The 12,500-nt window shown below is 51.2% G+C and overlaps 1 protein-coding gene across 1 annotated transcript in view; it reads right to left on the minus strand.

The window, feature by feature from the left end:
* LOC122264947 (uncharacterized) overlaps window positions 1-12,500 on the minus strand; it is a 183,754-nt gene that overhangs the window by 121,282 nt on the left and 49,972 nt on the right. Inside the window, exon 5 of the mRNA XM_086533010.1 lies at window positions 11,142-11,186. Coding sequence (XP_086389136.1) covers window positions 11,142-11,186 — 45 coding nt within the window. The remainder of the gene's footprint in view (window positions 1-11,141; window positions 11,187-12,500) is intronic.

The raw sequence follows: 12,500 nt of genomic DNA on the forward strand, positions 1-12,500 counted from the left end.
AAGCGCTCCTTTCCTATGCCCATATCCTTATCCTCCCCCTCCATACCCTCATCCGTGCCCCCCTCCACCGGCCATCATACCAGCATGCTGATGTCCCTGCCAGTGACAGAGTCGCGTTCCCCCTCCAACCAGGACAAACTGGGTGCATTATGTGCTCTCAATTCCCGCGCCTACATGGTAAATCAATGAAGGCATAGCTACCTCCATACAGAACTTTATATTGAATGAATGAATTAATGAATGAATGAAGAAAAAAAAAAAATATATATATATGTATACATACACATACATACATACATACATACATACATACATACATACATATACATATACATACATAAACATATACACATACATATACATACATACATATACACATACATATTCATACATATATATACATATACATATACATATATATACATACATATACATACATATATATACATATATATACATATACATATATATACATATACATATATATACATATACATATATATATATACATATATATACATATACATATATATACATATATATACATATACATATATATACATATACATATACATATATATATACATATAATATATAACATATACATATATATATACATATACATATACATATATATACATATACATATATATAATTATATATATACACATACATATATACATTATATATATATATACACATACATATATACATTATATATATACACATACATATATACATTATATATATACACATACATATATACATTATATACATACACATACATATATACATTATATACATACACATACATATATACATTATATACATACACATACATATATACATTATATAAATACACATACATATATACATTATATATATACACATATATACATTATATATATACACATATATATATACATTATATATACATTATATAAATATATATATACATATATATATAAATAAATGAATAAATAAATACAGATTAAAACATGTACAGATAAATATGCAAACATATCAAAAACAATCAAAGGAAGAAATGATACGACGCTTCTCGACATAGCGACTGACAGACAAGGACCCAAACAAAATGCCTACCTCCCGTCTCCTCATCACACCACCTTCCTCCCAACTCCTCCCCTTCCCCTTCCCCTTCCCCGCCCCCACCACCACCACCACCCCTCTCCCTTTCCAACCACCCCCACCCGTGCCCTAACCCATCAACCCCCACCCGTGCCCTCATCCATCCACTCCTGCCCCACCACCAACACACCCACACAGCATCCTGGTCGCCGTCGCTGGCCAGGATGCTGATGTTGCTGCTCCTCCTGCTACTACTATTTCTCCCGCTATTGCTCCTACTATTGCTTCTACTTTAGCTCTTGCACCTGCTATTGCTCCTGCGATTGCTCTTGCACCTACTACTGCTCTTACTACTGCTCCCGCTCTGGCCTGGTTAGGGCACAAGACAGGGCCTACTCGGGCATCCTCACCTACTGACCCCCCCCCCCCAAGTCGCTGATGTCTTTACCCCGTGTAGTGTAGTGCTTTAAAACCAGACTTTAAAGATTGTCTCTCAAAGAGCGACCGGAACTCTGGTGGAACTATTAAATGCTTTGGCCATGACAGCTGCCGGTATTTTTCATGGCGTGCGCGCTTGCGTGCAGGGAGAGGGAGAGGGAGAGGGAGAGGGAGAGGGAGAGGGAGAGGGAGAGGGAGAGGGAGAGGGAGAGGGAGAGGGAGAGGGAGAGGGAGAGGGAGAGGGAGAAGGGTGGGGGGAGGGAGGGAGGGAGGGAGGGAGGGAGGGAGGGAGGGAGGGGGGAGGGAGGGGGGAGGGAGGGAGGGAGGGAGGGAGTGTGAGAGAGGACAGAAGGTAGAAGGTAGAAGAGGGAAGAGGGAAGAGGAAAGAGGAAAGATGGAGGGAGGAGTAGGGCAGGAGAATGGGCAGTGGGTAGTGGGTATTGTGGGTATTGGGTATTGTGGGTAGTGGGTATTGTAGGTAGTGGGTATTGTAGGTAGTGGGTAGTGGGGGTAGTGGGGGTAGTGGGGGTAGTGGGTAGTGGGGGTAGTGGGTAGTGGGTAGTGGGGGTAGTGGGTAGTGGGTAGTGGGGGTAGTGGGTAGTGGGGGTAGTGGGTAGTGGGGGTAGTGGGTAGTGGGGTGTGGGGGTAGTGGGGTGTGGGGGTAGTGGGGTGTGGAGATAGGAGATGAAGGTGTTGGCATGGGCAGGAGGAGTTTGCGAAAGGTGAAAAAGAGGGTCGGATAGGGGTGTTATGAAAAATGAAAAATCAGTGGGACAGTGGAGAGAGGGGAGAGAGGGGGAAGAGAGGCCTGGTAAAATGGTTCTCCCCAGCACGACGTAACCCAACACACGCCTACACAAGGACAACGCCCCCTTCTCCTACGCCGCTGAAAACACCCCTACATTCCACGGTCCTCCCTCCCTCCACACTCGAATTCTCACTTGCCACACGACGCCGCCACTACGAGCCAGTTATACACATGCTTGACATACACGGCCAGTAAATGTGTGTGCATGCAGTTCTGCGCTCGGGGAAGCCTGATGAGATGGCGATAAAACAAAAGGCGTGCGCGTGCCTTTGTTTTTCTTGTCGAACTCATGCTTGAAGGCTGTGCCTTCTAAACATAGCACAGAGAGACAGAGACAGAGACAGAGAGAGAGAGAGAGAGAGAGAGAGAGAGAGAGAGAGAGAGAGAGAGAGAGAGAGAGAGAGAGAGAGAGAGAGAGAGAGAGAGAGAGAGAGAGAGAGAGAGAGAGAGAGAGAGAGAGAGAGAGAGAGAGAATCGCTGAAAAAAAAGAATAATTGATAAATAGACAAACAGATATAAGAATAGTTTAATAGACACATGCTGGCAGAACGACCACACACACAGATATGCGAAGGAAATCTTCCACTCCACAACAATCCATGTAGCCGGCTGGATTTCAAGAAGCACCAGCCCTCATCTCTTCCTCCGACGGCATCAACTAACTTGGAATCCTCTCGACACATGACCAATGTGCTGTGTACCTCACCAGGGTCGCGACTTCATTCCCACAGGCTATTGAAACATTCACTTCGGATAACTGTACCCGGCGTGGCAACCTCCGATTCTCTCCCCATCCTCCTCTCCCCCTCCCCGTTTCCCAGTCCTCCGTACCCACCTCCTTCCCCTTCCCCCCCTCCCATCCCGCCCACGCCATCCCCCGCACCTCCCTCACCATCACCATCACCTTCCCCTCCCCTCTCCCCGTCCTTCAAGACCCCCCTCCTCTTCCCCCCAACTTCTTCTCCTTCTACTCCTCCTCCTCAAGGATAAACCGACTACATTCCTGGACTCGGGAGAAGACCTAGCAAAACGTGTGACACTTGCCACAAGCAACGTGGTTATTGCCTGTTGCGCAATGCTGGATCCGTGAGCTTTGGCCCCAACAAGAAACGAACCTGAGGGTCGGATCGGAACGCGACAGCTGGACCGAACACGCTGTTACATCATAAGAGTACAAGCATACACTGTTACCCCACAAGTGTACAGTAGGCCTAACAAAACTAAACGATCTTTCAAGGACATTTAAGCATGTCACAAAAAACACTAAATAGACCTAGCAAACATACATTAACGTTGCATAACAATAAAAAAAAAATATACATACAAGAGACCTACCAAATCAAAACAAATACTATTGCAAAAGCAAAACACGTAATTACTGTGTGTAAAACATATAAAGACATTCTACTGAAACGCCGCACGATTACATCGACATAGCAAACACGACGCCAGAGTAACAAACGCATTTAGGATCATATCACCGTCCTAAGAGGAAAATTCGGCGCTTTAACACGAAACGCAAACTTCACGAATCTTGGCTTGACGTGAAGCATTTCCTTTGGCATTTGCCTCTTCTTCTCCCTGTTTCAGCGGAGCAGTGAGATGAAAGGCGAGGAAAAAATGTAACTCTTATAGGAACCGCGCATGCTTTTCTCTCTCTCTCTCTCTCTCTCTCTCTCTCTCTCTCTCTCTCTCTCTCTCTCTCTCTCTCTCTCTCTCTCTCTCTCTCTCTCTCTCTCAGCAAGACCACTTTGCAAGATCAATAGCACTAAGGGCAGCCGCGACACCTGTATCGTGCCAGACTTGACGGCTCCAGATGGATAACGGAGACGATGGGAACCAATGGGGGAAATAGGTAGTAATAGGAGATGCCTGGAGACGGTAGACGGCGGTCGAGGATAATGGGAGACGATTGGGGAGTGATGAGAAAGGGGGGGGGGCGATCTGGCTGAGAATAGGACAGGTTGGGAGATGATGGGTGCATTTGGAGGCGATTAAGGTAAGAGTGTGACACGCTAAATGATGGGGACTAGTCACAGACGGAGGGAGAGGATAGGGACTAGCCATAGACGGAAGGAGATGATGGGGAATAGCCATAGACGGAGAGAGATGATGGGGAATAGCCATAGACGGAAGGAGATGATGGGGAATAGCCATAGACGGAGAGAGATGATGGGGAATAGCCATAGACGGAGAGAGATGATGGGGAATAGCCATAGACGGAGAGAGATGATGGGGAATAGCCATAGACGGAAGGAGATGATGGGGAATAGCCATAGACGGAAGGAGATGATGGGGAATAGCCATAGACGGAGAGAGATGATGGGGAATAGCCATAGACGGAAGGAGATGATGGGGAATAGCCATAGACGGAGAGAGATGATGGGGAATAGCCATAGACGGAAGGAGATGATGGGGAATAGCCATAGACGGAGAGAGATGATGGGGAATAGCCATAGACGGAGAGAGATGATGGGGAATAGCCATAGACGGAGAGAGATGATGGGGAATAGCCATAGACGGAGAGAGATGATGGGGAATAGCCATAGACGGAGAGAGATGATGGGGAATAGCCATAGACGGAAGGAGATGATGGGGAATAGCCATAGACGGAGAGATGATGGGGAATAGCCATAGACGGAAGGAGATGATGGGGAATAGCCATAGACGGAGAGAGATGATGGGGAATAGCCATAGACGGAGAGAGATGATGGGGAATAGCCATAGACGGAGAGAGATGATGGGGAATAGCCATAGACGGAAGGAGATGATGGGGAAGAGCCATAGACGGAGAGAGATGATGGGGAATAGCCATAGACGGAGAGAGATGATGGGGAATAGCCATAGACGGAGAGAGATGATGGGGAATAGCCATAGACGGAAGGAGATGATGGGGAATAGCCATAGACGGAGAGAGATGATGGGGAATAGCCATAGACGGAGAGAGATGGGAATTAGCCATAGACGGAGAGAGATGATGGGAATAGCCATAGACGGGAGAGAGATGATGGGGAATAGCCATAGACGGAGAGAGATGATGGGGAATAGCCATAGACGGAGAGAGATGATGGGGAATAGCCATAGACGGAGAGAGATGATGGGGAATAGCCATAGACGGAGAGAGATGATGGGGAATAGCCATAGACGGAGAGAGATGATGGGGAATAGCCATAGACGGAGAGAGATGATGGGGAATAGCCATAGACGGAGAGAGATGATGGGGAATAGCCATAGACGGAGAGAGATGATGGGGAATAGCCATAGACGGAAGGAGATGATGGGGAATAGCCATAGACGGAGAGAGATGATGGGGAATAGCCATAGACGGAGAGAGATGATGGGGAATAGCCATAGACGGAGAGAGATGATGGGGAATAGCCATAGACGGAAGGAGATGATGGGGAATAGCCATAGACGGAGAGAGATGATGGGGAATAGCCATAGACGGAAGGAGATGATGGGGAATAGCCATAGACGGAGAGAGATGATGGGAGACAGTGGGTGACGATATCAGCTGATGGAAAGACAATGGGAGATGAGGAGATGAACGCTGGGACACGATCGTCGCCCTCACGACTGGCCGACAATCAGTCATCACAAGCTACCGACGACGACCTCGGAGGCATGCCACCTCTTTTTTTTCCTCTCTCTCTTTCGTCAATCTCCCGTATTTGGATGACGAAAATGTTTTTATCAACCGCTCCCATCGAGGGGACCTCCCCCGCTGCTTACATCTTTTAATTGGATACAAGAGGCATATGAGAAGGATAGGCGTGCCAAAGCAGGCGTGTCATCCTGGCCGGACCCAGTCCAAGAAACGAAAAGGATGATCAAATAAACAAAAAATGGTCAAACAAACTCAAACTTCCCAACTAAGATGGGGAAAAATCAACAAAACCCGATACCAACCCACCCATCCACCCAACCACCACATTATTCGCATTGCAAATCAAGAAATCAACCCATAATTTTAACTCGTGTCATACTCCCTCTCTCTCTCTCTCACCCTAACCCCTCTCCACCTCAGCTCTTTAACTATGGCTCCCTAAACCCCCTCAGCCCTAACCAAAGGGCAGGCAGGCAGGCAGGCAGGCAGGCGGGCAAGAGGCACCATTCCGAGCCAGAGGAAGGGCGGAATGCCTCGACGTGGCGCGGACACACGGACGTCAAACGAATGCCCAGATGATGACTCTAGCACGACTCGGGAGGGGGGAGAGGGAGGGGAGAGGGAGAGGAGGAGGGAGAGGGAGAGGGAGAGGGAGAGGGAGAGGGAGAGGGAGAGGGAGAGGGAGAGGGAGAGGGAGAGGGAGAGGGAGAGGGAGAGGGAGAGGGAGAGGGAGAGGGAGAGGGACAGAAGGAGGGAGAGGGAGAGGGACAAGAGGAGGGAGAAGGAGAGGGACAAGAGGAGGGAGAGGGAGAGGGACAGAAGGAGGGAGAGGGAGAGGGACAGAAGGAGGGAGAGGGAGAGGGAGAGGGAGAGGGACAGAAGGAGGGAGAGGGAGAGGGACAGAAGGAGGGAGAGGGAGAGGGACAGAAGGAGGGAGAGGGAGAGGGAGAGGAGGAGGGAGAGGAGGAGGGAGAGGAGGAGGGAGAGGAGGAGGGAGAGGAGGAGGGAGAGGGAGAGGAGGAGGAGAGGAGGAGGGAGAGGAGGAGGGAGGAGGGAGAGGGAGGAGGGAGAGGAGGAGGGATGGTAGAGGGAGAGGAGGAGGGAGAGGAGGAGAGGGAGGGGAGAGGGAGAGGAGGAGGGAGGGTGGAGGGAGAGGAGGAGGGAGGGTAGAGGGAGAGGAGGAGGGAGGGTAGAGGGAGAGGAGAGGGAGAGGAGGAGGGAGAGGAGGAGGGGGAGGGAGAGGAGGAGGGGGAGGGAGAGGGAGAGGAGGAGGGAGAGGGAGAGGAGGAGAGAGAGGGAGAGGGAGAGGAGGAGGGGGAGGGAGAGGGAGAGGAGGAGGGGGAGGGAGACAGAGGGAGGGAGGGAGGGAGAGGGGGGGAGGAGAGGGGGAGAGAGAGAGGGAGAGAGAGAGAGGGAGAGGGAGAGGGAGAGGGAGAGGGAGAGGGAGAGAGAGAGAGAGAGAGAGGGGGAGAGAGAGAGAGAGGGAGAGGAGAGGGAGAGAGAGAGAGAGGGAGAGGGAGAGAGAGGGAGAGGGAGAGGGGGAGGGAGGAGGAGAGAGGGAGAGAGAGGGAGAGGAGAGGAGGAGAGAGGAGAGGAGGGAGAGAGGGAGAGAGAGAGAGAGAGAGGAGAGGGAGAGGAGAGGGAGAGGGAGGGAGGGAGAGGGAGGGAGAGAGAGAGAGGGAGAGAGAGAGAGGAAGAGAGAGAGGGAGAGAGAGTGAGAGGAGAGAGAGAAGGAGAGAGGGAGAGAGAGAGGGGAGGAGAGGAGAGAGAGGAGAGAGGAGGGAGGGAGGGGGAGGGAGAGGAGAGGAGAGGGAGGGAGGGAGGGAGGGAGGGAGGGAGGAGGGAGAGGAGGGAGGGAGGGAGGGAGGGAGAGGAGGGAGAGGGAGGGAGAGGAGAGAGAGGAGAGGAGAGAGAGAGAGAGAGAGAGAGAGAGAGAGAGAGAGAGAGAGAGAGAGAGAGAGAGAGAGAGAGAGGAGGGCGGGAGGCACTGGCGTGACCAATGACACGTCCTTCGCGGAGGATCATCACTCGAGACTAGGATCCCCCTCTCCCTCTCCCTCTCCCTCTCCCTCTCCCTCTCCCTCTCCCTCTCCCTCTCCCTCTCCCTCTCCCTCTGTTTATTTCAAATACACTTTTGCTACATGGCCTAATTGAAAACACTGAAAAAGTCAGATAAAGTTCAATACTAAAGAAAACCTCATAAATAACAATAATATAAGAAGGGAGTCAGCTTACCCAGCCAGACCTCCAGACCTCCACCCCTACCCCCCCAACCCCACCGCCACCACCACCACCACTACACTCCCCCTCCAGAACCAATCCGCTTAGCATACCCTCAAGTTCTGTCTAATGCAGTAACCAGCGTGGAGGCCTCCCCTGCACGATCCTTCCTGCCGTATCGGCCGCGCACTTCCTGTCCCGTACAACCACCTCGTCTCATATCGTCCCCTCCCACCTCATCTCATCACACCATCTCATATCGTCCCCTCCCCTCCCCTTCCCTCCCATCCCATCCCATCCCATCCCATCCCATCCCATCCTCTCCCCTCCCCTCCCTCTTCTCCTTCCTGTCCATCTCTCTTCCACTCCCTCCCCTCTTCATACTCCCAATAAACACTTCATCCTTATGTCCAACACCCGGAATTATCAGCGCATTCCCTGGACCCCTCCTCGCTTCCCCCTCCCCAATCCCCTCACCCAATACTAAAGCCCTTTCTCCAACCTCACCTCCACCCCATCCTTACCTTAACCCTAACCCTAACCCTAACCCCCCACCCTCCACCTTCCACCCTCCACCCTCATCGTCACCCATACCCCCGCCTCCCGAGACCCGCCTCCAGTCACCGATAGAGCTATAAAACCCGCGCGGAGCCGTCGCTGTAATCGCGGCAGCCCCTACCAACCCCTCCCTCTTTCGAACCCAAGCCTTACTCCCACAGGCTCCCTCTCTCTCCCCTCTACCATCCCTCCCTGCCACTGCTCCCACGCCCTTGGTCTCCCCTCTCCCTCTCCCTTGCCCTGCCGTGCGGTGCCGTGCCACCCACCTCCCCTACCTGCTCCTCCCTTTCCCCCTCCGTCACAGCCCCTCCCCCCTGCCTCGCTCCCCTCCGGATCCGACCTGGCAGACGGACGGCCAGACAGTCACGGACGAACGCACGAACCCAACTGCACAGCCTGAGTTGCCAAACACCGCCGGGGAAACTATTAGCACCGATTATCTTCATCACCGGTGTCACCTGCGTATCAGTGATTACCGTGAAGAAGCGGCAGATCTGGATTCAATCACTGTTATCGTGATTAAAAAAAAACAAGTTTGAGAGGAGTGTAATACTGTTTCTATAGTAAGTTGCACAATGCCGCATATATCACGGTGTGGCAACTTTCCCCCATACACAAGCATGTGCACCATCACCAGAGCCATCCCCATACATAGAAAGCTAGCTGGATAATATCAGTTGTTCACTCACTCGCCTCCCATCCCTCAAACACGCGCACACACGCACACTTTTCTCTCTCTCTCTCTCTCTCTCTCTCTCTCTCTCTCTCTCTCTCTCTCTCTCTCTCTCTCTCTCTCTCTCTCTCTCTCTCTCTCTCATTCATACATACATACATACATACATACATACACACACACACACACACTCAAATTTACTCAAACTCTCTCTTTCCCTCCCTCCCACATAAATCATAAATGAAGTGACAAAAACCAAGGACAAGGACAAGAACCCGTGCTACACCAGGCCGAAGTGCAGACATGCACCCCAACCCACCCTACCCCTTTACCCCCTACCCCGACCACCAGCTCCCAACATCCAACCCCCTGCCCCTCCCCTTCCCCTCCCTCCCGGACACATGCACAAGCACGCGCACACAACACACGCGACTGTAACATGAGCGAGTGTACGCCAGACAGCACACACACCTGGGGGAGAAAGAGAGGAAGAGCGTGTGGAGGGAGGGACGGGGAGGGACGGGGAGGGACGGGGAGGGAGGGAGGGAGGGGAGAGGGGGAGAGGGGGAGAGGGGGAGAGGGAGAGAGGGAGAGAGAGAGAGAGAGAGAGAGAGAGAGAGAGAGAGAGAGAGAGAGAGAGAGAGAGAGAGAGAGAGAGAGAGAGAGAGAGAGAGAGAGAGAAGAGAGAGATTGGGGTGAGAGAGAGAGAAGAGAGAGATTGGGGTGAGAGAGAGAGAAGAGAGATTGGGGTGAGAGAGAGAGAGAGAGAGAGAGAGAGAGAGAGAGAGAGAGAGAGAGAGAGAGAGAGAGAGAGAGAGAGAGAGAGAGGAGAGAGAGAGGGAGAGGGGGAGAGAGAGAGAGAGGGGAGGAGAGGGAAGGAGAGAGAGAGAGGAGAGAGAGAGAGGAGAGAGGAGCTGGAGAGAGAGGGAGAGAGAGAGAGAGAGAGAGAGAGAGAGAGAGAGAGAGAGAGAGAGAGACCTGAGCCGAGGCAGATAAACTAGAATCAGACGCAACTCAAGAGTTAGAGAAGAAAAACTCACCAGTAAGAACAAGAATCACAAAAGGGCGAAATAAACAGCTTCCGTAGATAAAAAAAAAAATAGAAACAAAGACTAAAAAGACGAAACAAAGAGAATGAAATTTACATATAAAATATATAATATACAAATAACATGGTAAAAAAATACAAAATAACAATCAAAGGCAAACAACACACACAAAGGTTTACTAACAAAGAAATCACAAAAGGAGGCAAGAGAGAAAGAAAAAAAAAGGTTGTTAGGACATAAAAAAGAAAAAAGATTCGGAGAGAATGGTAGGCGGGGGGTGCCTTTGACAATCATGGGGATTTTCCCATCACCGTCTTCGCCGTTTCCCTACGGAAATCTCTACAAGAACCAGATCACAGAACAAGACGAGGGGCATGATGGAATCGCTGCAAAAAGACTGACTTGTTTTCTTTCGCTTTCCCTCTCTCCACCCCTCGCCTTCCCACCTTTCCTTTCCTGTCTGTCCCTTGGGTCTTGTGACTGACTGTCTGGGTTTGTCTCTCTTTCCCTCCTCCTTTCTCCCTTATAAACTCATCTACATAACCCTTCCTCTTCTCTCTTCCCTCTCCCTTTCCCTCTCTCTCGGGACGGAAGCCCACGAGACACCCCGAGACAAAAGGCGATCAGAAATGACAGAGTCCCGCGGCTCCTTTTTGCGCCTTCTACCAAGTCAAGCCACGGAGGGCCGGCAGCTCCTACCTCTAGTCCCGCAGCCAGCTCGGACGCGAAAATTCCCCCTCTTACCTGAAAGGAAAAAAAAAAGAAATTAATTACACATCGACAATACAGACTATCTATTACTTACGTCCATAAGATAAAGTTATATATCAATTATGCACCCTTACAAAAGCCAATCTACCAATGACAAGGATGTTCACTCGCCAACTTAACTCGTTGATGGCATTCGTTTTGAAAACAAGAAAATGAGTCTCATTCACAGCAATCAGCGAAGGATACCAGGATGTTCCATTCATCACATGACCTGCCCCAACGCTCCGATAAATAGAGATTGATGAGGCTCATTTACCGAAAATATACAAATATAAATACATATAAAGGTGTTGACATGAAGCACTCGAATCAAGGTCACTATCAAAGCTGAAAGCTTGCTTAGCACTTTACACTTCACATAAGAAATCACAGGCAGGAACCCAAGCCCCAAGGGCCAGAAAATGGGCGTTCCGAGCCGGGCACTTCCGCTACCCACTTTTTCGCCTCACGCGCGGCCGCAGGGGCAGCCTGATTACTAATCGGCCCGGTCTATTCATTCATGGCTCACTGGGATATAGAAAGGCCCATACACGCACAGGCGCGCACTCGTATAGAATGCAATGCGCAGTAAGGCATGGGGAGGAGAGGGAGGAGAGGGAGGAGAGGGAGGAGAGGGAGGAGAGGGAGGAGAGGGAGGAGAGGGAGGAGAGGGAGGAGAGGGAGGAGAGGGAGGAGAGGGAAGATATAGAAAGAGGGTGGGGGGTGAAAGTGAGAGTGAGAGTGAGAACGGAGGGAGGTACAGAAGGTGGAGGAGGTGAAGGAGGAAGGAGAAGGAAGAGAAAGAAGAGGAGGAAGAGAAGGAGGACGAGGAAGAGGAAGAGGAAGAGGAAGAGGAGGAGGAGGAGGAGGAGGAGGAGGAGGAGGAAGAGGAGGAGGAGGAGGAGGAGGAGGAGGAGGAGGACGAGGTGGAGGAGGACAAGGAGGGGGATAGGAGAGAAGGAACAGAGGCAGTAGGAGAAAATGGTGCTTCCAGTGTACTAATGGCAAGGCGACGTCTAGCCGGGGGAAAATACTAAGTAGGGGTTCCGCTCTCTTGTAAGGGATGGGAGGGGAGAGGGGGAGGGGAGGAGAGGGGAAAAGGAGGGGAGGGGAGGAGAGGGGGATAGGAGGGGAGGAGAGGGGGAAAGGAGGGGAGGGGAGAGGGGGAAAGGTGGGGAGAGGGGGAAAGGAGAGGAGGGGAGGGGAGGGGAGAAGGCGAAAGGAGGGGAGAGGGCGAAAGGAGGGGAGGGGAGGAGAGGGCGAAAGGAGGGGAGGGGAGGAGAGGGCGAAAGGAGGGGAGGGGAGGAG

Source organism: Penaeus japonicus, unplaced genomic scaffold (assembly GCF_977035675.1).
Source record: "Penaeus japonicus unplaced genomic scaffold, GWHDUDI00000001_assembly GWHDUDI00000038, whole genome shotgun sequence".
NCBI classification, from domain to species: domain Eukaryota; kingdom Metazoa; phylum Arthropoda; class Malacostraca; order Decapoda; family Penaeidae; genus Penaeus; species Penaeus japonicus.